Here is a 24,357-nt window from a genome sequence, read left to right as displayed (position 1 = left end):
TGAGCGCCATCTTGTCTGGCGCGGTGGCCATTTTGATGAGCTGCGTTCCACATGTTGTAGTTGTGGTCCCTGGCTCGCTGGAACCAGCCCCGTCCAAGACGCTTGTATCCTGCACCTGAGGCCGTGACCTGGAAGGCGTATTGCCCTCGGCAGAACTGTCAGTAGTACTGCGTGACGGTGCCCCCTCTGGCATGATGCCGGTACTAGGGTGTTGGCCCTCGGGAGTAACCCTGGTAAAAGAACCTTGCAGTCCCTCAGCACTGACACCGGAAGGATACGGAGACCCCCTCGGCCATGAGGCTTGTAGCTAGTCTAGCCTCGGTACGTGTGCTGGTACTAGGGCGTTGCCACTCAGGAGTAATCCCGGTATTTCAGGCCAAGACATGGCAGGCATTACGCCCTCTGCAGATCTGCTGGTAGTACTGCATATAGGTGCCCCCTCTGACATGTTGTCGGTACTAGGGCGTGGCCCCTCAGGTGAAGACCCAGTAATATAACCTTCTGGTCCCTCAGCACTGTCTCCTGGAGGATCCACTGACCCCCTTGGCCTACCGGTCGGTAGCTGACTTAGCCTCGATACTTGTGCTGGAATGAGAACCTGAGAGGTTCCTCCCCGCGGGCGAGTCCTTGGAAGGGGTCTCCCTTGCGGGTTGCGGTGGAAAAGAGTGGCCCTATCTTGGGCCTGGATCGATTATTGTCCTTCCGGTCCTCTGGAGGCGATCTCTGGAAGAGCTCCCTCCACCTGGCTAGTCTGTCTTCAGAGACCTCGAGGAATGCAGGATGTGCGTGGTACGAGCTTGCCAGCTGTGGTGCGAGCCAAGGCATGGGGGTCTGAAGTTGGAAAGAGCCAGTCGCAGGATGGACACCTGCTGAACCTTGTAGAAGTTGACATACACAAGGGAGGAGCGCGACTCCTGAGGATCGAGAACCTGAATGATGAATTGAAAAAAAGACAGAAGAGAAGAAGTATCCGTGCGTGGAATTACATGGCCGAAGCCAAGCCCAGGTGCGCTGGCGAATTAGGCCCGTTCCTGTCGATGAGGAAAAGGGGACTGAGGAGTGGCGCCGGTGGGCAGAGTCAGGGGAGTGCATGCTCCCAGGGCAACGCCCCCTGTGTGCCTCTAAATGTGAAGAGGAAGATTTTTTCTGGTGAAAAAGGTTCAGTCTCCCGTCCTTCGCCAGGGACGCCCCATACAGTATGGAGGAAAGGGGATAGGACGTAAGAGTACAGTAAGTCTTACCAGATTCCAGATAGCTAAATACTATTAGCCGCTAACCTTGTTGGGACAGGATCTGAGTGATCTGCACTTTGGCGAGTGTATTATCACTGCCCTATGCCCTCTGCAACAAAATAGCCATGCTCCATGACAAAATACTTGAAAAAAAAGTACACTCCATAAAATTGCGCTTGCTACCCAAGAAGCTATCTTGCAAGAACTTGCCAATAACCAAACCAAACTACCAAACCAATTTAAGTTCAGATCAATCTCTATTACAGAGACAGAACTCCTCATTAGATCACTCAAACCTTCCTGATACCTTGGGGATACTTGCCCAGCTTCTATTATTAAGGAAGCTACAAAGGACCTAGCTCCTTTTATCACCACGTTCATTAACTCCTCTTTCAAATCCTGCTCTGTTCCCACCAACCTCAGATGCCTGGGTACTACACCTCCCTCCTAAAAAAATGTTAAAAAACGAGACCCAAGTGTCCCGACCAACTACAGGCCTATTACGACAGTTCAGTTTCTCCTTAAAATCTTAGATAGAGCTGCCTATCTCCAGATTCAATCCTATTTGGAGATCAATAATCTACTAGGCACTCGACAATCGGGTTTCAGGCCAAGACACAGAACGGAGACAGCCCTTCTCGATCTTAAGAACCAACTGACTGACCGGAAAGACAAAAGGAGAAATTTCCATTCTCCTACTCTTAGACCTCTCCGCCGGATTTGATTTGGTGGACCATAAACTCTTATACAGCCATCTCAAATCTGCCGCTAACTTCTCCAAAGAGGCCTCCACATGGATAAACTCTTAGACAACAGAACCATAAGAGTATTCTCACCTTCTTCATCAGCTGATCCTGTACCAATCACATGTGGAGTACTTCAGGGATCCTGTGTCTCCCCCACTTCTTATAATATATTTACAAAGCTCCTCTTCGATATACTTGATAATCTGGGTGTCTCATATACTAATTATGCTGACGTCACCCAGATCCTCACCCCTATTCAGGGACAATACGACAAAGATGTAGGACTCCTCAAGAAAAATCTATCAAATCATACAAACTTGGATGGCCACTCACGGTCTATGTCTTAACGATGAAAAGACTGAACTCCTCATCACAGGATCCACCAATAGACTGAGTAAACTCCCTCCCCAATACAACTCCATCATCGACGGTATCGAGATAAAAGCCTTTGGTTTTTACCTGGATTCTGCACTCAATCTCAACAGGCAAGTTAATGCCACAGCTTGTGCAACCCAGCTACATGTGCAAACTGTTATATGCATGCAAACCTTTTCTGACCACAGACAGCTGCATTATCATCGGACAGGCACTAATCCTGTCCAAATTGGATTATTGCAACGCACTTTACCTGGGTACCAGTAATCACAATACTAAAACTCCAAACCCTCCAAAACAACGCTATAAGAACTGCCCTAGGCATCCCTAAAAGACAGCACATCTCCGAAGTAAGACGTTCTATCAATTGGTTAGCCATCAAAGATACAATTAAGTACAAAGCACTAAACCTGACATACAAATGCCTTGATAACAAAGCACCCACTTACCTGACAGAGATTCACCAAATACACATCAGAATGACCTATTAGAAAGGCACAGGTTAATAGCATAAGAATCCCTAGCTTCAAACAGGAAGATCGTGCTTTCCAGTCTTGGCAGCTCAACTCTGGAATTCTATACCAGATTCATTAAGAGCACTACCATCCCTCCCTGCCTTCAAGACCAAGGTTAAACAATGGCTGCACGCAAATGACCACTGACGACCTAAACCTGTACTGTATATATGTACATATGTATATTTTGTACTTACCCTGCATTTTCACATTTGCCTGTAAACTTCCATGTATATTATCCTAGACTATTTTTATCCTACTTATTTACCTGTAACCAAATCTTTGTAAGCGCCCAGATGCCTGCCGGCTCGGCCCGCTCTATAAATAAATACAATACCGCTGGCACCGTTAGGAAGCTATTTGTTGTTTTCAAAGCGTGTGACATAACGCGTATTGCGCATGACGTCACACGTCATTCAACCATCTTGAAGGAGGAACCAGTTACTTACCTGTAGCTGTTCTCCAGAATGGGTCTGGTATGGATTCACATGCTCATGAATATTCCCCGTCGTCAGGCTGGGAATCCTCGGTAAAGAAAAAAATCAGTTTCAGTTTCGTTTCTGAACTGTCTTTCTACTAATAACCAATCACTGGGTCTCTGGGTCATACTGCCCCCAGCCAGTGACTGCCCTCTACCTAAGCCCTTCCTCTGGCAGCCATCTTCATATTTGGTAGCACTAAAGTTGCAGTAGGACCAAGAGAAGAGCCGCAGAGGGGTAGGCGGGAGGGTTTACATGCAAATCCATGCCAGACCCATGCTGGAGAACAACAGTTACAGGTAAGTAACTTGTTCCTTCTCCAGCATGGATTCACATGCTCATGAATATAAGAATACATAGCAGTACCTACATGCACAACCACGGGAGGTGGCATACGGCTCAACATTAAGAATTACATAAACTCAACATTAAGCAACTCTTACCTCCTCACCAGGCCCACCTTCAGGCGAACAGGTTGCGCAGCACTGCTTGGCCGACTCTGAACTCCTCCCTGGAATCCCGATCGACGCAGTAGAATCTTGTGAAGGTGTGCGTCGACCTCCACGTAGCAGCCCTGCAGATGTCCAGCAGGGGCACACCAGACAAGAATGCCGTAGTAGTAGCGATCGCTCTGGTCGAATGGGCTCTCGGATGGCCGGGCAACGGTCGGTTGGCCAACCGATGACAGTGCATGATGCAGCCGGAAAGCCATCTGGAAATGGAAGCCTTCGAGAGAGCCTTCCCTTGGTTCACAGGTCCAAAGTTCAGAAATAGCTGTGAGGTCTTCCGAAAACTCTTCGTTTGGTCCACGTAGAACTTAAGCGCTCTAGCTACATTCAGCGAGTGCAAAGTCCTCTCGGCCGGCGACAAAGGCGACGGAAAGAAAACTGGCAACACCAAGGGCTCGTTAAGATGCAAGTCCGACGACACCTTGGGCATGAAAGAGGGGTGCGTCCTCAGCACCACCCTCGTATCGTGAAAAGTCAAGTATGGAGGCTTGCAGGATAGGGCCTGAATCTCTCCCACACGTCGTGTGGAGGTGATGGCCACAAGGAACGCTGTCTTCCACGACAGGAACTTCAACGGAGCCAAATGCAAAGGCTTGAATGGCGGTCCCATGAGCCTGGTCAGCACCACGTTGAGCTCCTACGCCGGGGCTGGAGCCTTCACCGGCGGGAACGATCGGAACAGTCCCTTCATAAATTCCTTCACCAGTCGATGAGACCACAAGGACGGCTGTCCTGTAGTTCTGGTGTATCGGGAGATTGCTGCCAGATGTATCTTGATGGAAGCGTGAGCTAGTCCAGCCTTGGCCAGCGACAGTAGGTATGGTAGCACTTGGGGTGCTGTAATCCGTAGAGGGTTAATCTTCTGTGCACGGCACCAGACAGAGAACCTCTTTCACTTATGTCCATAGCTATTGAGAGTTGAGGACGCCCTGGCCTTTGCAAGAACCTCTCTGCAGTCTGCCGGGATATCGTACCCTCCAAACTCTAGTGCTGCAGGAACCAGGCCTGCAAGTTCAGCGACTCCAGGTCGTGATGAAGAATGGCGCCTCCTTCTCTGGAGAGAAGATCCGCGTCCATTGGCAGCTTGACTGGTGGGGACGTTGACAAGTCCAGAAGGTCCGGGTACCAGATCTGTCTCGGCCACCCCGGTGCAACAAGGATCATCCTGCACCGGGACCTCTTGAGTTGGTTGATGAGACGGAGCAGCAACGGCAACGGAGGGAACTCGTACAGGAATAGGCCATCCCAGGGGAACGAGAAAGCATCGCCCATGCTCCTCGGCTGGGGAAACCTGCAGGCGAACCTCTGGCACTTGGAGGTCATCGCTGTCACGAACAGGTCGATCTCGGGTTTGCCCCAATGTCGGAAGAGCCGATCCACCTGATCCTGGCTTAGTTCCCACTCGTGGCACGAGCGTAGCTCCCTGCTGAGTGCGTCAGCAATGGTGTTTTTTATTCCTGCCAGGTGGAAGGGAACCAGAAACATCCCCTGGGCGACGGCCCAGTGCCACAGATCCTGGGCCTCCTTGGACAGGGCTGGTGTTCTGGTGCCTCCCTGCTTCCGGATGTTGAATATTGTGGTGGTGTTGTCGGTGAAAATCCTCACCACCTTGCCCTTCAGGGACGGGAGGAACTATCTGAGCGCCCAGAACACGGCCCTGAGCTCCAGGATGTTGATGTGAAGAGACTTCTCCTACGGGAGCCAAAGGCATCTTGCGTGGAGATCTCCGGTGTGAGCACCCCATCCCTCCAGGGAGGCGTCCGTCGTCACCATCTCCTCATACGCTGGGGTCTGAAAGTCTGCCTGCCATGAGGTGCGCACGGGTTCCCCACCAATGAATCGCCCGACAGAAGACCTCGTTGAGCGGGATCCTGTCTTCGAAGCTGCCCGCCGCCTGCCTCCAGCGGGCGTCGAGGAACTCTTGAAGCGGACGCATCCCTAGTCTGCAAAGGCGCACTAGGTAGATGCATGAGGACATCATCCCGAGGAGGGACTTGATGGACCTCATCCTGGCCATGTCCGTGGCTAGCAGGCGCTGCACCTTGCCCAAAATGGCCTTCGTTCTCTCCTCCGGAGACGCCAATCGCTCCACTGTGTCGAGCTTCGCTGCAACGGAACCAGGTGGGATTTGGGGTAGTTGATGGCGAATCCCAGCTCCGCGAGTAGGCGGACGGTCCTCGCTGTGTGCTCGACGGCGAGTTCTCTTGTCCTTGCACGGATGAGCCAGTCGTCCAGGTAGGGATAGATGTGGATCCCCTGCAGGCGCAGCCGCACCGCCACTGGTGCTAGACACTTGGTAAACACCCTGGGTGCCGACTTCAATCCGAACGGCAGAGCTCTGAATTGGTAGTGAAGTCCCTGGACTACAAATCTGAGGAACTTTGTGTCCTTTTAGAATGGGGATGTGGAAGTAAGCATCCTCCAGGTCCAACGACGATAGGAAGTCGCCCTCCTCCAGCTGTCCCAGCACGTGATGGAGGGTGACCATCCTGAACTTCTGTGCCTTGATGAACTTGTTTAGCCGATGTAGGTCCAGGATGGGGCGCCAACCGCCTGTCTTCTTTCTGATGAGGAAGTATCTTGAGTATACTTCGGATCCCCGGAGCCTCTTGGGGACGAGCTTGGTGGCACCTTTCTTGAGCATCGCCCTTACCTCCAACAGCAGTTGAGGGACGTGATTCTCCTTCCTGGCCACGGGAGGAATGCGGGGACACTTCTTCAGGAATTCTAGCGAGTGCCCGCGGGCCAGGGTATCAGGCACCCAACTGTCGGCGGAGATGGACTCCCACACGCTGACGAACTTCGTCAGCCGGCCTCCCACCGGGATGCTTCGGTGGGGGGCCGACGCTACGGCCGGTTCAGTCTTGTTTTGGAAGTGGCCTTGCCCTCCTTGACGACGGCGGTGAGATCCTCCTTGTTTGCCGCGACCTCTGTAGGCCTCCTGGGACGAGGAGCGGGCTGCCTGGCGGTACATAGAGGAGCCACCGCTGGATCCCTTGGAGGCCCCTCGTCTGCCTCCGGTGCTCTGAAAGGGCTGTCGTCGTTGTAGGACTCCCAGGGCTCGGGCCATCTCAGTGTCGGTCTTGATGGCCTGGAGCAACTCATCTACCACCTTTCCAAACAGGCTGTTGCCGTCGAACGGCATGTCCAACACCCTGGTCTGAACGTCCTGACGGAGGTCTGTCGCCTTGAGCCATCCTCGTCGTCGAAGGCAAACGCCGTTGCCCAACTGGCGAAATCCGGTGTCGGCAATGTCCGTTGCCACCGTGATGGCGTGGTCCGACGCCACCGCACCTTCCTGCAGAATCTCTAGGGCCCCCGCCCTCTTGTCGTCTGGTAAGAAGTCCAGCAGGGGCGCTATCTTGTACCAAAGCTCCCTGTCATAACGGGCCACAATGGCTAAGGCGTTGGCCGCCTTAATTGTCGTCGCTGCCGACGAGATGACCCGTCACCCCATGGCGTCCAATTTCTTTCCCTCGCCGTCCGGTGGGGAAGTGGAGGTTGAAGCCGCCGCACCCGCAGCTTTCTTCTGGCCGCTGCTGAGACGACCGAATCCGGCGTAGGCTGGGCCCTGAGGCACAAGGGGATGGCGTCGGGGACCCGGTACTTCTTCTCGTACTGGTCCCTATTGGCGGGCGTCGTGGAAGGGTTCTTCAGGACGGCAAGTCCCTCGTCCCAGATATCGTCGAGTAACGGTACCGCGAGGACCGTCTTTCTCTTGGCCTCCCGCCGTTGGTAGAGGAAGCCTTCCTTCTTCTGTTCCTCCGGGCAGAGCTGGAAGAGCTCAGATGCCCTGGCGATCATGGCGTGGAAAGAGCCAATTTCGTCGGGAGGAAAAGCCTGAAGGGGTGGTGATGGAAGGTCTGTCCCGTCGTCACCACTGTCGTCATCCGTCCCCGTGTCATCTCAGGGGTCCGGTGAGGGCTCCACAGTCCTTGTGGGCACGAAGGGCGGGGTGGACTCTCCTCCGCTTGTTCGGCGGGCTTCCCGACAATCCTGGTTCTGGATCCTCCGCCGGGGTTCGTGGTAATCCCGTCCTCATCTCGGTGCATAAGGATTGGATTGCCAACAAAATGGCCGCCGAGCTGTCCTGAGGCTAATGGCTGTGACGGGCGGGATGGCTGCTCCTCCACTGGGCCTTCGTCGTTGCCCTCGTTCCTTTCTTTGATCACATCAGCAGGATCACTCCCGTGGGAACGTACCTCCTCGAACCTCTCGTTGAGGCCCTTCACGGCTTCCACCAGCTCCTTTTCAGAGGCTGAATCCGTGTCCGTAATGGCCACCGCCCCCCCCCCTTTTTCCACCGGGGTCTTCACGGGGGCCTTGTCGATGGGCTGCAAAGAGGATTCCCTCCGCGGTGGCAGAGAAACTCTGGGCCCTGAGGTCACCTCCACTGGCGTAGGCTCCGCCGGCTTCGCCAGGGCCGCTGCGACTCCCTCGATAAGAGGCCTTCGCCGGTTGGATCATGGCCCTCACCACCTTAGGTGTGTCGAGGGCCTTCACCTTGGGGGGAGGGTCACCGCCTCGCTCGCTCTCGGCTCCCTTCGAGATCAACCGGGGCCTCTCCAGAAGCTTACCCGGGTTCTCGGATTTCCTATTCCCCGAACCAGAGCGTTGGCTCGTGGTTGATGGTGCCGGGGAAGGCATGCCCTGCCTGGCAGCCGAAGAGCCCGACCGTTATGCGCTCCCAGTGCCCGCGGACTCACGGTGCTTAGCCTTCTGTTGGGCCTCTGTCGCCGGGGCGCCCTCACAGGATTTAGAAGACTGCTCTGACCTTTTCTTCTTCTCACCTGCTGGGCCCTTCTCCAGCCAGCTGGCGAGGCGGGTACGACGATTCTGAAAGGTTCTTGCAGAACGCACAGTCCTTCTCCACGTGCGTCTTGTCCTCATGAAGGCAGTAGAGACATCTCGTATGCTCGTCCTCCTTGAAAACATTCTGTAACCCGCATCCAGGGCAGTTCCTGAACAGCTTGGATCCGGGCATCAAGCTTCCCTTGTCCTGGGCCATGTCCAAGGTAGGCCTCGGATCTTCTGGAATCCTCCAAGGAAGCGTAACTCGATGAAAACATCAGCCTTGAGGGGCGTAGAAAATTCCGAAACGGGTCCCCGTTGATCAGAAGTAGAATGGTGGAGCTTGAGGCTCGATTTAACCAAAAAATGAGAAAATCTCTTTGAAAAAAGCGCGAAAACGCAGTAAAAGCTCGAGAGCTATAGCACGAGGACTCCAACACTTGAACGTGCGGTAAAAATCTGAAGATGGCTGCCAGAGGAGGGGCTTAGGTAGAGGGCAGTCATTGGCTGGGGGCAGTATGACCCAGAGACCAGTGGTTGGTTATTAGTAGAAAGACAGATCAGAAACGAAACTGAAATTGATTTTTTTCTTTACCCAGCATTCCCAGCCTGACGGGGGATATTCATGAGCATGTGAATCCATGCTGGAGAAGTCTCAGAACCGTATTTCACTGGGTACTCCCTGGATACCGCTGGGGGCCAGAGTAAAGTCACTTTGCCTGAATTCAAGAATGGCAAGAAATATATGTAGCACATCTTCATGTTCATACATGAAGTGTTCTATTGCCATATTTGATTCTACAATTAACTTGTTTTAAATCGGCTAGGCTGAGACATTTTGAACGGAGGAGAACTAGTCTGGAAGCTCGAGGCAGATTTTGTGGTAGCTGCACGACAGAAGGAAAGGCAAAGAGGCTGCCCTTTCTTGCCATGCAAGAGAGAAGAGTGCCTTCCCAACCTGTAGAGGTCGAAAAGTGCCTTCCCAACCTGTAGAGCCATCAAAGTTGCCTAAAGTTGAAGTAGCAACAATACATTTTCCTAACATTGGAAGTTGTAATAGCAGTAGTAGAACTGTGGTCGTCAACATTTCTTGTCAGAGCTGTATTACTTGGAAGTAGTAGAACAAGAAGTCAGCTATGGGGAAAGGAAGCCCGCTTGCACAGCATGAATAATAGAAAGGAGTTGCTGAAGAGAAAGCAAACCTTAAGCAGAATCATCCGGACAAACTGTACAAGAGACACTGTAGAAGTTGATGTAAACTTTAGTGGTACTTTTGTCTTCAACTTTACCCTTTCTTTCCTGGAAGGAAGTCCTCTAGGAAATCCCTTTGGTGCTGTTATTTTCTTTGTGTACTGGGAAGGAGAATATTTTTCATCAAGCAGTTACCAGTGGATTTTTATTTGTGTCAACTTGTTTCTTTTGAACTGTTCAAGACTTAGACATTTTTCGTTTCCTTGGAGGAAACACTTTGGGACATATCAGAAGTCATCCAAGACACTGGTTGTTTGATTACCTTTTTAGTATGTTTTCATGTTGCTTTGTATGTTTCTGTTTTTAAAAGGTTTATGAGGCTCTGTGTTTTAGAGAGAGGGTTAGTTTTGTGGATGCTAGGAGATTTCCCTTAGATCCTAGAATAGGTAGGGAATCCCCTGATAGTTTAGGTTTAATTCAGGTTTTTATATAATTTTATGTAAAATAAAAAAAGTCAAATCTTGAGAAAACTAAACGCAGGCGTGAGTCTCACATTACTGACCCCTCACACTACCCATTGATTTTAGGATACATTTTAAATTGTGACGCATTGTGCATACAGCACTTCATACTCAATTCCCAAATCTCTGGGAGTTTAAGAGTGCTTCGGAGTCGGGAGTAGTTGAAACTTGAGGTTCCTAGCTTAAAACGTTAGTTAACTCAGAAAAGATCTTTTTCAGTGTCCGCTGTTATATTTTGGAACTCACTTCCGAAAGATATCCAACAGATTGAAAATTATCTTAATTTCAGTAAGAAAGTAAACTCATGGGGTTGGGTTCAGGCTTTCTAGTCTTGCAGGATTGATATTATATGAGTTTATGAATGGTTTCCTTTATGAAAATCTTGGTTGTTTTATATAAATGTGCATATTAAGACTTAACTGAATTGCAGGGTGCAGGATGATTTTAGGATAAATTAATTTTATTTAATGAATTGTTGTGGTTGTCACTCTTATAAAGTATATGTTTTTTGTAAACCACGTTCGTGCTATAGAAAAATGTTAGATTTAATAAAAATACTCTGAGCCCGGAATGTATCAACCATAGGTATGTTTGCCACTCAATCTTCGAGTAGTATCCGACCAAGCGACTGCGAAATGTGGGATGACTAAGGTCAGTGAAGCCAAAGTTGTGCCAAATAGGATCGGTGTGCCATCAATAGATCCGGGGTGCAGACAGGACTACATAAATCATGCAGGTAGATAAAGATGTGAACTCTATACCTCCAGACGTGCAACTTCCAAAGCAAACATCTTGACAATACTTTGGGCTGGGGAAAGGCTGAATGGTAGGACCCAGAAATGGTAGTGGCCGTTACACCACAGTAAATCTCAGGTACTTCCTTTGCTTCAGTGAATTGGCACATGGCAGTAGGTATCCTGAAGGTCAGGGGACAACAATCAGTTCTGCAGCTTAAAGATGTGGACGATCTGGGCCAAGCAGACAATCTTGAACAAGTCCTTGCAGAGGTACACATTCAAATGTCTTAGATCCAGCATGGAATGCAGGCCCTAGTTATCCCTTGCCACCAAAAATTACAAAGTACCAGCCCATCCCTGGCTATGAGGGCAGCTCCAGCTCATTGATGCCTTTTGCAAGCAAATGATGGATAGGGAAATCTGATGGTAAAGATCTGGAAGGACAGTGGACCATGGATAAATAACCCTGAGAAACAACTTGTAAGGCCCAAACGTTTGTGGTGGTGGAGTGCTGCCACGCCTTGACAAACCAGGACAATGTTCTCCCCACCGAGATAGAACAGACAAATTTCACATTTAAGGGGGTTTGAACCGGGAGTTGATGAATTGACAGTGGAGATAGCAACACCACCTCTCTGGAACCTCTATGTCTACTCTGGCAAAAGAAACGCTGGAGGCCAAATTTCTAAAGGGCTCTTCACCCCTAACATGGTAGTCAAAACAGGGGAAGAGCCGAATGTAACAGTCCATGGCTGCAGATTCTTGGACAGCTAAACATTGCATGTAGAACTTCACCAGAAAGTCTTCCAGGTGACCAGAGTAGAGTCAAGAGGATCAGGACCACAACGAATGGGGTTCCACTCAAAGATGTGCCCCATTTTTTAGTTGAATTAATTCCAGGAAACCATAGCATAGAGATGCCATCGATAACAGACACTGATGGCGATGTGGATGCTAGAGCTTCAACGCCCAAAGGCAGGGCATTTTCCATCGAAGGAGCCAGGACTAAGCCAGCAGTTGTACAGTTGCGGGTCCAAAGAGTTGCCTCTGCTGACTTCAACAAATGTGATCTGCCACTTCACCAAGAGTGCCAATGAAAAGCCACTGACACCTTTGAAGAGATGTCAAGCTTATGACATTTTCTTCCCACTATTGCTTGGTGGAGAAATTCACAGGCAACGGTACCTGTGTATGTGGTGATTGCTTTGAGATGCTGCCTTAGCCCCTAGAGCAAGAGAGACCACTCCTTTTCTTTTTTTGAGGAAGAGGAGGAGTGATGTTTGGATTCACTAGAATCTCTTCCTTCTCTGAAGAGCTTTCCCACCTCCGATTGTCTTGAAGGGATCATGCTCTCAAAGAAGGATCCGGTTCATCTTTGCAACCCCTATGTGAAGGTAGGGGTAAAGTTTAGTGAGACACTCCTGGAGGGCATTGGAGTGCATGGATTGGTAATGGATCAGCAATCCTTTATGCCACTTTCCTCCCAAAAGGATTAAAGGCACACCTTATGGGGATCCACATCTACATTTTCCTCCCGCAATCCTAAAGCAGTCGGGGCAGTAGGCAAGACAGTCATAATTAGCAAGTGGTGCCAAAGCAGAATTTTTAGTGTATGGAAAAAGTAACTGAGGTCATGGAGCATGACTGGCTTCATATATAATGCCCCCCCACCCCTCCCCATGTCTTGTTATTGGAGTGGCCAAAGATGCCTACTCAGAGCCACACAGTGCTCATTGGTGGCCTGAAATATCTTCTGGTAACAGCTGGTGCTGGGAGAGGACAAATCCAAGACTAGGAATCGGTGGGAGAAAGTAATACATTAGAAGTATTTATGCCTATACTTCAGTCTGCACTAAGATACGGGACGCAATCACAGATTAGGGAATTTGTAGGAACCAGCAATTTACTGCAAAACAAGAATATATATCGCTTTTCCTCACCCACTCAAATATTTTACATATACATTAATCACAACACACCCTGTATAGCTGTATGAAATTAAGATATTTAAATGTGTTTTTACAAAGTCAGCTTCTTTTCACAGATGCAACACTGGAAGCATAACTCCATACCTGTTTCATAAGGATAACCATCACTGACTTGCTCCTCATGCGTAACTGGCTCCTCATCATCTGGAAGGTACCGTTTATCAATGGCCTCTTTAATCTGGTTGTTGGCACCTTTAGGGTCCAAGTCCATTGCCCATGAAAAATTCATCAGAGCTAAATGGGTTTGACCAAGCTTCTTATAAACCTGAAACAAAAACATGTAATAGACCATGTCAAATTACTTTACAATGCCAGATTTTTGCAAAAGCTCAAGTGGATCAAAAGAAGTCAAAATTAAAGTGACTTGACTATCCCAGAATAAAAAGTGTCCTCCCACAAGAAACAGCGGTCCTAATTGGTAATGATTTGAGCAGCAATTGAAATTAATTGGTTCATTCTAGTTAGTAATATCTTTATTAAGGTTTACCAAATTTGCACTTTTCAAAAATATGCATAGTAGCATTTTAGAATAGCTAATTAAACGTCCTAGACTGTCAATCTGGGCATTAGTTCGACCAGTTAGGGCCAACATGGATACCATCCCGTTAGAACGCCCAATAATGTGTTGGAAATGTTCGACATGGGATTGTTGGATTTTCATTTTGGGGATTTTGAATGTTGCAGGCTTAAGATGGTTTGGATTTGCAAAGGGGTATGTTGGTGTCCTTATAATGTGAATGTGGGCATGCTCTATTTATGTGGACATTTCATTGCAAGACACCAGGCCTCCTGTCTCTCGACCTATTCCCATACATCCCTACGATATGCCTGATGACCATATAACCCCATCTAATGCTCATCTGCAAAACTCCAGGCGAGGCGGAAAGGAACCCCTCCCCCCCCAACCCTTGAGATCACATGTTTGACCCTGAATGTCCAGGGGCTCTTCTCCCCAATTAAGCGAAAACCATTCTCCAGATGCATTGTCTCCTACTTTAGTATTCCTTCAGGAGACCCACTTCTTGTCCCAAGACGAGCCAAGCATGACATGCAAAGCCTATCCCAGGGAATAACCACAAAGGTGGCCATTCTAGTCTGTTGAATAATACCTTTGAGGATTACCAAGGATTAGCAAGATACGGGGGTAGCTTTTTAGCATTAAACACTAGGCTGCGTGACCATAAAATCACTCTAGTCTCCATTTACATGCTCAAGATGGAATATGAGGCATTCTTTGACACGCTGACACAATCGATTATGGGATTCTCTGACATATCGCTAATATTTCAGGAGACTTATTGTGTGGTAGATCCTCTCAAAGATCAAAATGTTCGCCCACCCCCACCCCGGCAGAGAAGAACCTAACTTCTTGATCATAACGAGATTCCTGAGGGATCCATTGGTGATCAAGGCCTGGAGATTTTTCCATCCAGATGAAAGCGTTCTATGTCATTTCACGTTTTCAAAAGGTCGCATTTCAAAAAGACTGATTTCTTTCGGTCGAATTTGTGCGACCCACAGAAAACTGGGAAGGGGCATCACCACTGTTTATTTTTTTATTCCCCCAAGCCCGCTTTGCTCCCAGACAGCCCCCTAATCCCCATTCACATACACACGTTTTCTCACACACACACACAGACACTACACAGACTTACCTCTGGACTCCTGCAGCTCGTCCTCTCCGTCTCTCTGTACAGCCCCTGCACACACTCATGTGCAGCGCAGGGGCCAACAGTTCGATTTAGAAAGACCGCTCTGTCTGGTCATGGAGCGGTCTTTCTAAATCAGTCTTTTTTCCTTTCGAAAAAAAGAAAAAGGTAATTTGACCCAATACCCAGTGAACCAGGATTTCTCAAGATTATCCATGATGCTAGCCTCTCGGGCTTTTGGCCCCCTAGTCACGAGGAGCAAAATTCTCTCAAAAGTATTGTCAGATCACGCAGCAGTCAAGTCCTCTCTAGAACTGGCCGTGCTTCTCCAGTCCGGTGGAAACCGTGGCACCTTAATGACGTCCTATTGAAGGATGTCGCCATGAGGTTCCACATAACAGATACACCGACTAATTATTTCGCAGAGAATTATATTAATGATATTGATCCCTGCCTACTATGGGATGCAGGGAAAGCAGTCTTTAGAGGAGCTATCGTCAGTTAAGCAACATTTATAAGGACCTGCAGAACCAAGGGGATAGCTCTGGAAAATTAAGTCAGCCACTTCGACAGCCAGCACAAAACTGAAAACTTGTGCTAATCCCAGAGGGAACTGCGAGCGGCCCAGAAGGTATTAGAGACTCACTTGACAGACAATGCAGCGCATGCTATGCGTAACACGAAACAATATTACTATGTTAAGGGTAATAAGGCCAACAGCATACTGGCGTCTAAGCTATGCGCACACGCTCACAACGCAGCCATATACATGCCTTAAAGGATGGGTCAGGTAATAGGGTCCTACGAGGACAAGACAAAATTACATTAATGGAGAACTTTTTCAGCAAAGTTGGATCTAGAGTCCTTGTGTCAAGTGCAAAAGACGCGTTTGATAGAGTTGGCGAGGCTCCAGAGCCTCTCAGCCGAAGATAGGGCGGCTCTGCAGGCAGATATTACAGAAACTGAGGTCCACAGGGCCATTCAGGTCCTCTCCCCAGGAAAAGGCTCCTGGCCCAGACAGTGACTTGCCCAATTCTATAAGGTGTTTGCAAAGTTGATCTCTCCGCACGTAGGCCAAGTATTCAATCGTTTTCTGCAAAGGGGTTCGGTTGAAGCATTAATGGCAGTGTTGATCCCGTGCCCGGCAAGGATGGGGAAGACTGCTCTGCATATATGTCAACTGCATTACTCATAGTAGATGGCAACATTTATGGGAATGTTATAGTTAACTGACTAAGTGGAGTTCTACCTGGCCTTGGTGATTAAGACCAGACATGCTTTATATTAGAGAGGAGGGCACATACCATTCTGGGAGTGATCAACCTTATCGCGGCCAAGGTGGAAATACTGGAACGCTTTGTGGTCTTGTCCCTGGATGCCCACAAGGCGTTTGACAGCATGGACTGCAAATACTTCGAGGCAGTGCTAAAAGGCTATAACTTTGGCCCAACCATGCGACAGTTCATTATGGCCATTTATACATCTCCAAACACCCATATTATTGTCAATGGTCTCAAACAATTCCACTGGAAAGGAGGGACAAAGCAGGGCTGCCCACTCTCGCCTCATCTTCCCTCAGGCCATAGAGCCCTTGGCGCAGTAGATCCGTGGCAACCCATGTATTCAAGGGATCACGCTCAGGGGCATGACACATAAGATAGCACTGTATGCAGACGACATATTTTGCTTCCTTGCAGATCCGGTCACCTCCCTGCATGAGCTGGATGAATATGGGGACGCCACTGGGTTTCGCATCAACCAGGACAAATCGAAATTCACGAAACGCATTTGAACTTTGGGTCACTACTTGAGATTTCACCTCTTAAATGGGAAGTTAAGAATCTACCTAGGAGTTAAAACACCCTTGTATGACACCATGGTGGGTGCAAACATGTCTGGGCCTATTGAGAGAAGCTAAAGAACCATAACGCTGGGAACAACAAGAATTCTCGTAGCTGAGGAGGAGTCAAGCAGTGAAAATGACTTTACTCCTAAGGCTTTTGTGTGTGTTTCAGGCACAACCTATAGAAGTCTGTTCTAAAGCCTGGAAGAACGCCCGAGACTGATCACTAGATTTATCTAGACGGGTAAATGCCATAGGATACCGTGAAGGGTGACGAGACCCCCGTCCATGGGAGGGGCGGGAGTCCCATCGGTATAAAGTCTGGGAAGGTCTCCCAATAACTCTTAAGAGGTAAAAAGAAAAAAGAGTGAGGAAGCTTCCCTACATGCTCCATTGGGAGCAGGAAATTGGCCAGGAAATCACAGAAGAGTCATGTTATAGGAGTTGGGAGAGAACCTACAAAAGCTCCAGATGCACACAAATCAAAGAATTAAACTGTGCTACAGATGGTATCTCACATCAGCAGGCTCCACAAAATATTCCTGAATGCCTCTGACCCCTGCTGGGTGGGCTGCGGTGATGAGGGAGATATGACACGCATATGGTGGACATGCCCTGTAATATAGGTTTACTGGAAGATGATCTTGGCACAGACTAAAGACCTCAGAGGGAATCAACTCCCTTCATGTCCCCTAGTGATACTTCTGGAGGACACCCCTGAAGATGGCACATTTCCACTCTCTGGCCCACGAGCAACGCTCTTCATCCACTTACTACTTGCAGCTTAAATAACCAGGGCATGCTTCTGGAAATCACAAGAAGGTCCCCCAATAGCGTACTGGTAGACCAAAGTTTGGGACATATTGGCAACGGAAAGGATCACATTGCTGGTGACCAACACTATCCCAAAATACACTAAGAAGTGGTCCCCATTTCTAGAACATGTAACAGACAGGGCAGCAGCATTGTATAAGCGCAGACACATGCATGCAGCATTGTTGCCTTAACTTTAGGGGAGGGGTTGTGGGGTTGTGCCTGGGGAATGCACTGGATCTCGGCCCTCCTGGGAAGGATAGATATGGGGATTCTCGACAACACGCTTGAGCAAGACGGATGACCTCATGTACAATGCTATAATACTGAAATGGTATGCATGCCTTTTTTGGGGGAGTGGAGAGAATCAAATTTAACTTTGAAATATTATCTATCAATGTTATGTTGTAATGTTACATGTCACTGAATGGTCTACTGATTGAAATGAAAATACAGCGTTTAAAAAAATAAATATGCAGTGGTAAATTTGATTCTACATTCCAACAGCTGCAATCACAAATCTACAATAGAAACAGGGTTTACGCAGAAACGATCACTGAACAATTATAAGGTAGTCACCATAGTCCCCTTTCCTCCATACTGTATGGGCGTTCCTCACTACAGACAGGAAACAGAACCTTTTTCACCAGAAAAAAACATCTTCCACTTTAAATTTAGATGCGCTCAGGGGCGCAGCTCTGGGAGCATGCGCTCCTCTGACTCCGCCCACCGTTGCCACTCAGTCCCCTTTGACACGTCGGCTATACTACAATGCCCAATGACACCACAGGGGGAGGATGGTGCGACGTATGGAGTAAAGGGGAATATGGACTAGGAGTATGTCAGTCACTACAGTGAGTAACTTCTGATTACCTCTATGTCCCGTCCCCTTTCCTCAATAGTGTATGGGTGACTACAACAGAATGAAGCCTTGGGGAGGAGAGTTGACCCTCTAGGAAAACCGGTTTCTCAAAACTTCCTGGCCAAATGCTGCGTCTGATCTGGCACTGGCGTCCAAGCAATAGTACTTGCAAAAGGCTGATGGAGAAGCCCAAGTAGCCGCCTTGCTGATTGTCTGCCATGGCAAGTGCCTTCGGAAAGCCACAGCAGTGGCCTTGCCTCCGATTGCATGAGCATGCATGTTTGCGTGAGGGCCCTGTGCTACCCCTCAAACTTCCTTGATGGCCATAAGCATCCACCTAGCTATTGACTCCGTGGCCGCCTGGTTTTGATCCACCAAAAGTGACAAACAGGGTATCAGATTTGCATACGGTCTTAGTCCTGTCTAGGTAGAATCACAGGGCATGTCTGACATCCAGACAGGGCAAAACTTTCTCTGCCTCATTCTTTGGATTCGGAAAGAAGGTTGGGAGTACTATCTCCTCTTTGAGGTGAAAAGATGACAACCTTTGGGAGGAATGAAGGGTGCATCTAGACCACTGGATTGGAGGAGCAGAAGAGGTTAAGTCCCAATGGCTGCTAGGTAAGTATGGCAGGTGTCTACCTGCGCACCTGAATGAGCAAAGTGTGCTGAAAATGACAAGACATTGTCTAGTGTGCATGCCAGAGGGTCTATCTCGTTTTCCTAGGCCCAGTGACAGCACATGGTCCATTTGCTCCTGTATTGACTCCTGGTGGAGCGGCTTCTAGCCCCCTGACTTATGTCCAATTTGTCCTGTGACAAGTGTAGATGTCTCAGGGTGACATGCTCAGGAACCAAGCTGCTAGGGTTAACTTCTCCGGAGCGGGGTGCATCACTGTGCCACCTTGCTGGGATAAGGGGGCTGGTCCCACTGGGAGGGGTGCCGGGGGGGGGGGACTGGAGGTTGACCCCACAGTAAGAGGAGCACTGACAACTAAGTTCTGTCCGGCCACCACCGCGCAATCAAGATGAGGCAAAGCTGCTGCGACTCCTTGACCCTGCAAATGACACTGAATCAACAGGGTCGGAGGGAAAGCGTATGCCCACATGTCGTTCCAGTGAATCTGAAACGCATCCCCCAGAGCGCCTCTGCCCTGTCCCATCCAGGAAGCATACTATTGACATCTCCTGTTGCTCCAGTTGCCGAATAGATCCACCCGAGGATGGCCCCATTCATTGAAGATCTCCCTCAGGACAGTTTTGTTCAACTGCCATTCTTAGTCCTCGATCCCCTCCCCTGCGGAGTCTGTCCACTTCCAGGTTCAACTCCCCTGGGAGATGGACAGCCAATAGGTAGATGTGCGACAGTGCCCACTCAATTGACAACCTGCAGAGAAAAGAGCACCTGGTACCCCCCTGCTTGATGTAATACATGCAAGTGGAGGTGTCTGTTTGAAGGTAGACTTGTCTGCTGATAACCATCGGGAGGAAATCTTTGAGGGCAAGTCATATGGCCATCATCTCGAACCAAGTGATGTGCTCTAGCTGTTCCTGCTTTGACAAAAGTCTGTGAACACTGACTGTCCAGGGTAGCGCCCCACCCTTCCAGGGACGAGTCCGTGGTAATGGTGACTGCTGGTAGGGGCTGTCTGAAAGGTCTGCCCACCAGCAGGTTGTCATCTGATTTCCACCACAAGAGAGCCTGGTGAAGATGCTGTGGTATGCTGATTAGGGCCACTTGGCAGCCCATATCCTGATTCCAAAAGGCTGAGAAATGTAACTGCAGCCTCCTCATTTTGAGCCTTGTGAGCGGCAACGCAAGGAGGCATGCTGTCATTATCCCTGGCAGGTGCTTATACCACTTGGTAGTTAAAGACTTGGTAGAGTCTCTCCCAGGGGTTATTCACCCAAGAACAGGTCACTGGGCTGTGTTCGTGCTGGTAGAGAGATTCCCAGACCCCCACTTGTTTTGCATAAATTAACTTTGGGTCTCACCCTAAGTTACCAGGTCGATTCAGACGTGGACCTCTTACTCACTGTTCTTAGAGAGGCACAGCTTCACCTCACTGATGATGCCCAACAAGGCTGAAAAACGTGTATGGGGTTGCTGTTGGTACTCTTGTTCAGAGGAGAATTGCCGAGTATTTCGGTGCTGGACTGCCACTGGGAAGGACAAAGACTCAGAAATTTCTTCTCTGTGAAAGGGACAGCGAGCTTAAGACTTGGTAGAGAGATTCCCAGACCCCCTAACCCACCCCCCTGTTTTGCTTATACCACTATTCTGCTGATGTTACCGATCTGCTGATCAAATGCCTCGTAGCAGACTTGATTGCATTGATCTTATCCCGGGAGGGGAAGATACTCTCCACCTTCGTATGCCAAATCAGGCCCAAGAATGTTAAGGACTGCGTGGGAAGTAACTGCGATTTCTTGAGGTTGATGGAGAACCGCAACTCGTATAGTGTGTGCATCAGGCTGGCCACTGTGCGCTGTATTCCCTTGGGAGACTGCTCGTACTAGCCAGTCATCAAGGTATGGGTTAAGGTGGTAGCTCTCCGCTCTGGTTCATTAACCTTGTAAAGACCCTCAGGGCCGAATTGAGGACAAAGGGGAGGATCCTATACTGAAAATGAAAGCCCATGATCCTGAACCAGAGCAAGGAACGATGGGGCTCCCAAATCAGGACGTGCAGGGAAGCATCCTTCAGATCCAGGGAGCACATCCAATCACCCACACACAGTGTCTCTGCAATGAGTGTTGGCATAACCATCTTGAACCTTTGAAGCGGTAAAAGGTTTAAGCTTAATAGATCCAGTACAACTCATGTCAGCCTGGTTCTTTTTCAGTATGGCATATATACAGGAATAGAAGCCCAGCTGTGAGGCTGGAACCTCCTCCACCGCCTGACTCGCCAAGAGCGAGCAGAACTCCGCCAGAAGAGTTGCCGTCCGAATCTGTGGGGTGGCGGTTGGGCGAATGAAGGTATTGGCATGCGGAAGCCCGTGGAAATCATTGAGAGAATCCATGGGTCTGCAAACCTTGCCTGCCAGGAATGAATGTGAAGGGCAAGCCTGCTCCCCCACCGGAGAATTGTGGATCAGGATGGCACTGTTTCTTTCCTTCGGAGGCTGGTGCCTGGAAGGGGGATTAGAAGAACCCCAACCCCTTGTTCGACGATTTGTGCTGCTTGCATCAGTGCTTGCTGGGTGACATGTCCGGCTTCCTAGAAGGGCGCTCCTGAAAGCCTCTGAAGCCACCGAAGGTACGACCTTTGTCAGCGCGTGGGTGACTCTGGCTATAGGTCTTGGGCGCAGACTTCGTTAAGATTGACCGAGACTTGGCTGTTTGGGAGCTCTTTATTTTTACCATGCTCCTCGTCTGTAGTTGAATAAAACATCCCCCCCACCCCCTACCTCGAATGGCAGGTCGAGTATGCATTCCTGCACTTCAGGGTTAAACTTATTGCCTTAAGCCAAGCGGTCTTCCTCAGGTCGGTGGCAACACAGATAGCCCTGCCTGCGGTGTCTATATGTGCCATTGTCGACTCCATGATGCCCTGGGATACTATATTAGCCCCTGCCTGGACTGCCTTGAATTTCACCCGACTGTGGGCTGGGAGCTCAGGAAGGAACTCTGCAATCTCCCGCCATAGCTTTTGGTTTACTGCGGCTAGCATGGCGTCTGCATAAGCCTGCAGCCAGTGTAGCGCAGCAGTAGATTAGATTTTTGCCATAGGCCTCTAGGTGGTGGAGGGTGCTGCGGGAGGTTGTGGCATGGCTATGGGCAGTGCCGGAGGCTGCACCATTGGCATGCACCGGGGGTGGAGGCGCTGTGACAATCTGTGCCTGCGGTATCGTGGAAACCTGGACCTGCGGTGGTATCTGTGTATGAACCACTGCAGGCGGTTGACTGGAGGCCAGAGGGAGCATGTCTTGGAAAACCCCCCTAAGTATGGACCCCATTTCAGGCGACCTCATGAGCGTGAGGAACTTCTCGAAGAACCTGTCCTTGCATACTGGTGAGGAGTTTATTGCATGGGTGCACGTCGCTGGACTTTCACCTGTTGAGCTCTACTCGCCCCCTAACCTGGGTAGCTGGGGTCTGTGTATCGCCCCTCCACGGAAACAGTTGGGTATGCAGTGGACCAAGTCACCGTTGTAGTACAATCCCACCTTGGCGGGCGGTCCAATGCCTGCCCACTGGAATGGAGAGGTTCAGGATGCACTGCCATTTTGTATGGCCTAGAGGCCATTTTGTCTTGTACCATGCTTGCTGCGTGACGATCGTCATACTGGGACCAATCTCCGCCTGCTTGCTTGATTTGTGAAGGCTCGGGCCTTCCCTGCACCTCAGGCAAGGGCCTTGGAGGTGGATTGCCCTCTGCCATGTCGCCGGTTGTGCGCGTGTTACTGAGTTTAGGCGCCCCCTTGAGTTTGTGCCCGGGATCAGAGCCAAGCCCCTTGGGGAGATCCCCGGTACCAGATCCTTGTGGCCCCTCAATGGCGGGGCCAGGATTGTCCTTGGGCCCCTCAGCTGTATGGCCGGTAACTCGTAGAGCCTCGGCTCCCTTGCTAGTAATAGGGGCCTGGAAGGCCCCTCCTGCTTGCACTCTTCCCAGGGAAGGAGTCGCCCTTGCGTGGTGCAGTGGAAAACAGGGCACCTACCTTTGGCCTGGTCTTCCTTCTGTGCTCCCGAGGTGATCTTGAGAACAGCTCCCGCCACCTGGCCAAGTGGTTCTTCAGCGAGTGTTGGGTGAGCACATCAAATGTCAAGCATCCGCCCCAGTCGTGGTCCTCGCCAAGGCACCAAAGGCACAGCGCGTGGGGGTCTGATGTGGGGAAGAAGACCTCGCAGGCCGGACACCTGCCGAATCTCGACATGCGCTGGAGAGGAGCGTGGCACCGGAAGACAGAGTACTTCTGAAGTACGAGTAAGGGGAGTATGGACTAGGAGTATGTTAGTCACTACGGTGGGTGAGTAACGTGCAATTACTCATACATCCCACCGCCCCTTTCCTCCACCCTGTATGGGCATTTACCACTGATCATAAAGCCCTGGGGAGGAGTGCAGTAGACCTTTCATAGGAAAAGAGATTTCAAAGTAGCGCCTGGCCGAAGGCCGACCAGTAGTGCCTGCAGATGGCTAAGTGGCTGGCCCATGTGCTGCCCTACTAATGACCTGCCATGGTACACGTCTTTGGAAAGCGACCGCTGTTGCCTTGGCTCCGATTTCATGGGCGTGTATGCTTCTTGAATGGCCGAAACCATCCACCTCGCTATTGAGGCCTTGGAAGCTTGTCTGCCCGGGTTCGCAGCACCAAAGGTGACAAAAAGAGCCTCCGACTTTCTTGGTTATGTCCAAATAGAATTTCAATGCTCGCCCGGCGTCCAGACAGTGCAACATTCCCTCTGCCTTATCCGTAGGACTAGGGAAGAAAGTTGGGAGTACAATCTCCTTGTTGATGTGGAATGGGGAGACCACATACGGAAGAAACGCGGGAGGAGTGTGGAGCATCATATTGTCTCGATGGAAAGTCGTGTATGGTTCAGTCGCCACCAGAAATTGGATTTTACTCCTGTGCGCCGATGTGAGGCCTACAAGTAATGCTGTTTTGATAGTAACCAGTCTGATGTCTGTTCCTTCCATGGGCTCTAATGGTTTGTGAGCGAGTGCCCGGAGGACTATGTTGAGATCCCAGGCTGAATGCATCTCCTGACTGGCGGGAACAGCCTTGTCAAGCCCACAAGATGTCTTTTCACCACTGGGTTGGAAGTCGAAAAAGAAAAGTGCATTGCGTTCCTGTATGCGTCTATTGCTGCCAGGTAGGTCCTGCATGCGTCTACCTGGACCCCTGATCTACCTAGATACATTGAGAATGACAGCACCTTGTCTATGGTACATGTTAGAAGCTACTCCACTGTGTCTCTGGCCCAGGAGCAGAACCTGGCCCATTTGCTTCTGTATGGTTTGCATGCAGTTTGGCTCCTGGCCCCTTGACTTATTTCCATGATGTCCTGAGACAGATGTAGGTGCTAAAGAGTTATCTGCTCAGGTAACAGGCTGCTAGGGCTAGCCTCTCCGGAGAGGGGTGGGTCACTGCCGCCTC

At 49.9% G+C, this 24,357-nt stretch overlaps 1 protein-coding gene across 2 annotated transcripts in view; it reads right to left on the bottom strand.

Moving 5' to 3' along the window:
• Window positions 1-24,357, bottom strand: part of CDC27 (cell division cycle 27) — a 1,618,725-nt gene that overhangs the window by 103,222 nt on the left and 1,491,146 nt on the right. For both annotated transcript variants that reach the window (XM_069634092.1, XM_069634093.1), the window contains exon 18: window positions 13,169-13,349. In XM_069634092.1, the coding sequence (XP_069490193.1) occupies window positions 13,169-13,349 (181 nt within the window). The remainder of the gene's footprint in view (window positions 1-13,168; window positions 13,350-24,357) is intronic.

Source organism: Ambystoma mexicanum, chromosome 13 (assembly GCF_040938575.1).
Source record: "Ambystoma mexicanum isolate Mex_15411 chromosome 13, UKY_AmexF1_1, whole genome shotgun sequence".
Classification (NCBI taxonomy): domain Eukaryota; kingdom Metazoa; phylum Chordata; class Amphibia; order Caudata; family Ambystomatidae; genus Ambystoma; species Ambystoma mexicanum.
The sequence above is the reverse complement of the archived record's forward strand: the minus strand, read 5'-3'. Positions and strand labels throughout refer to the sequence as shown.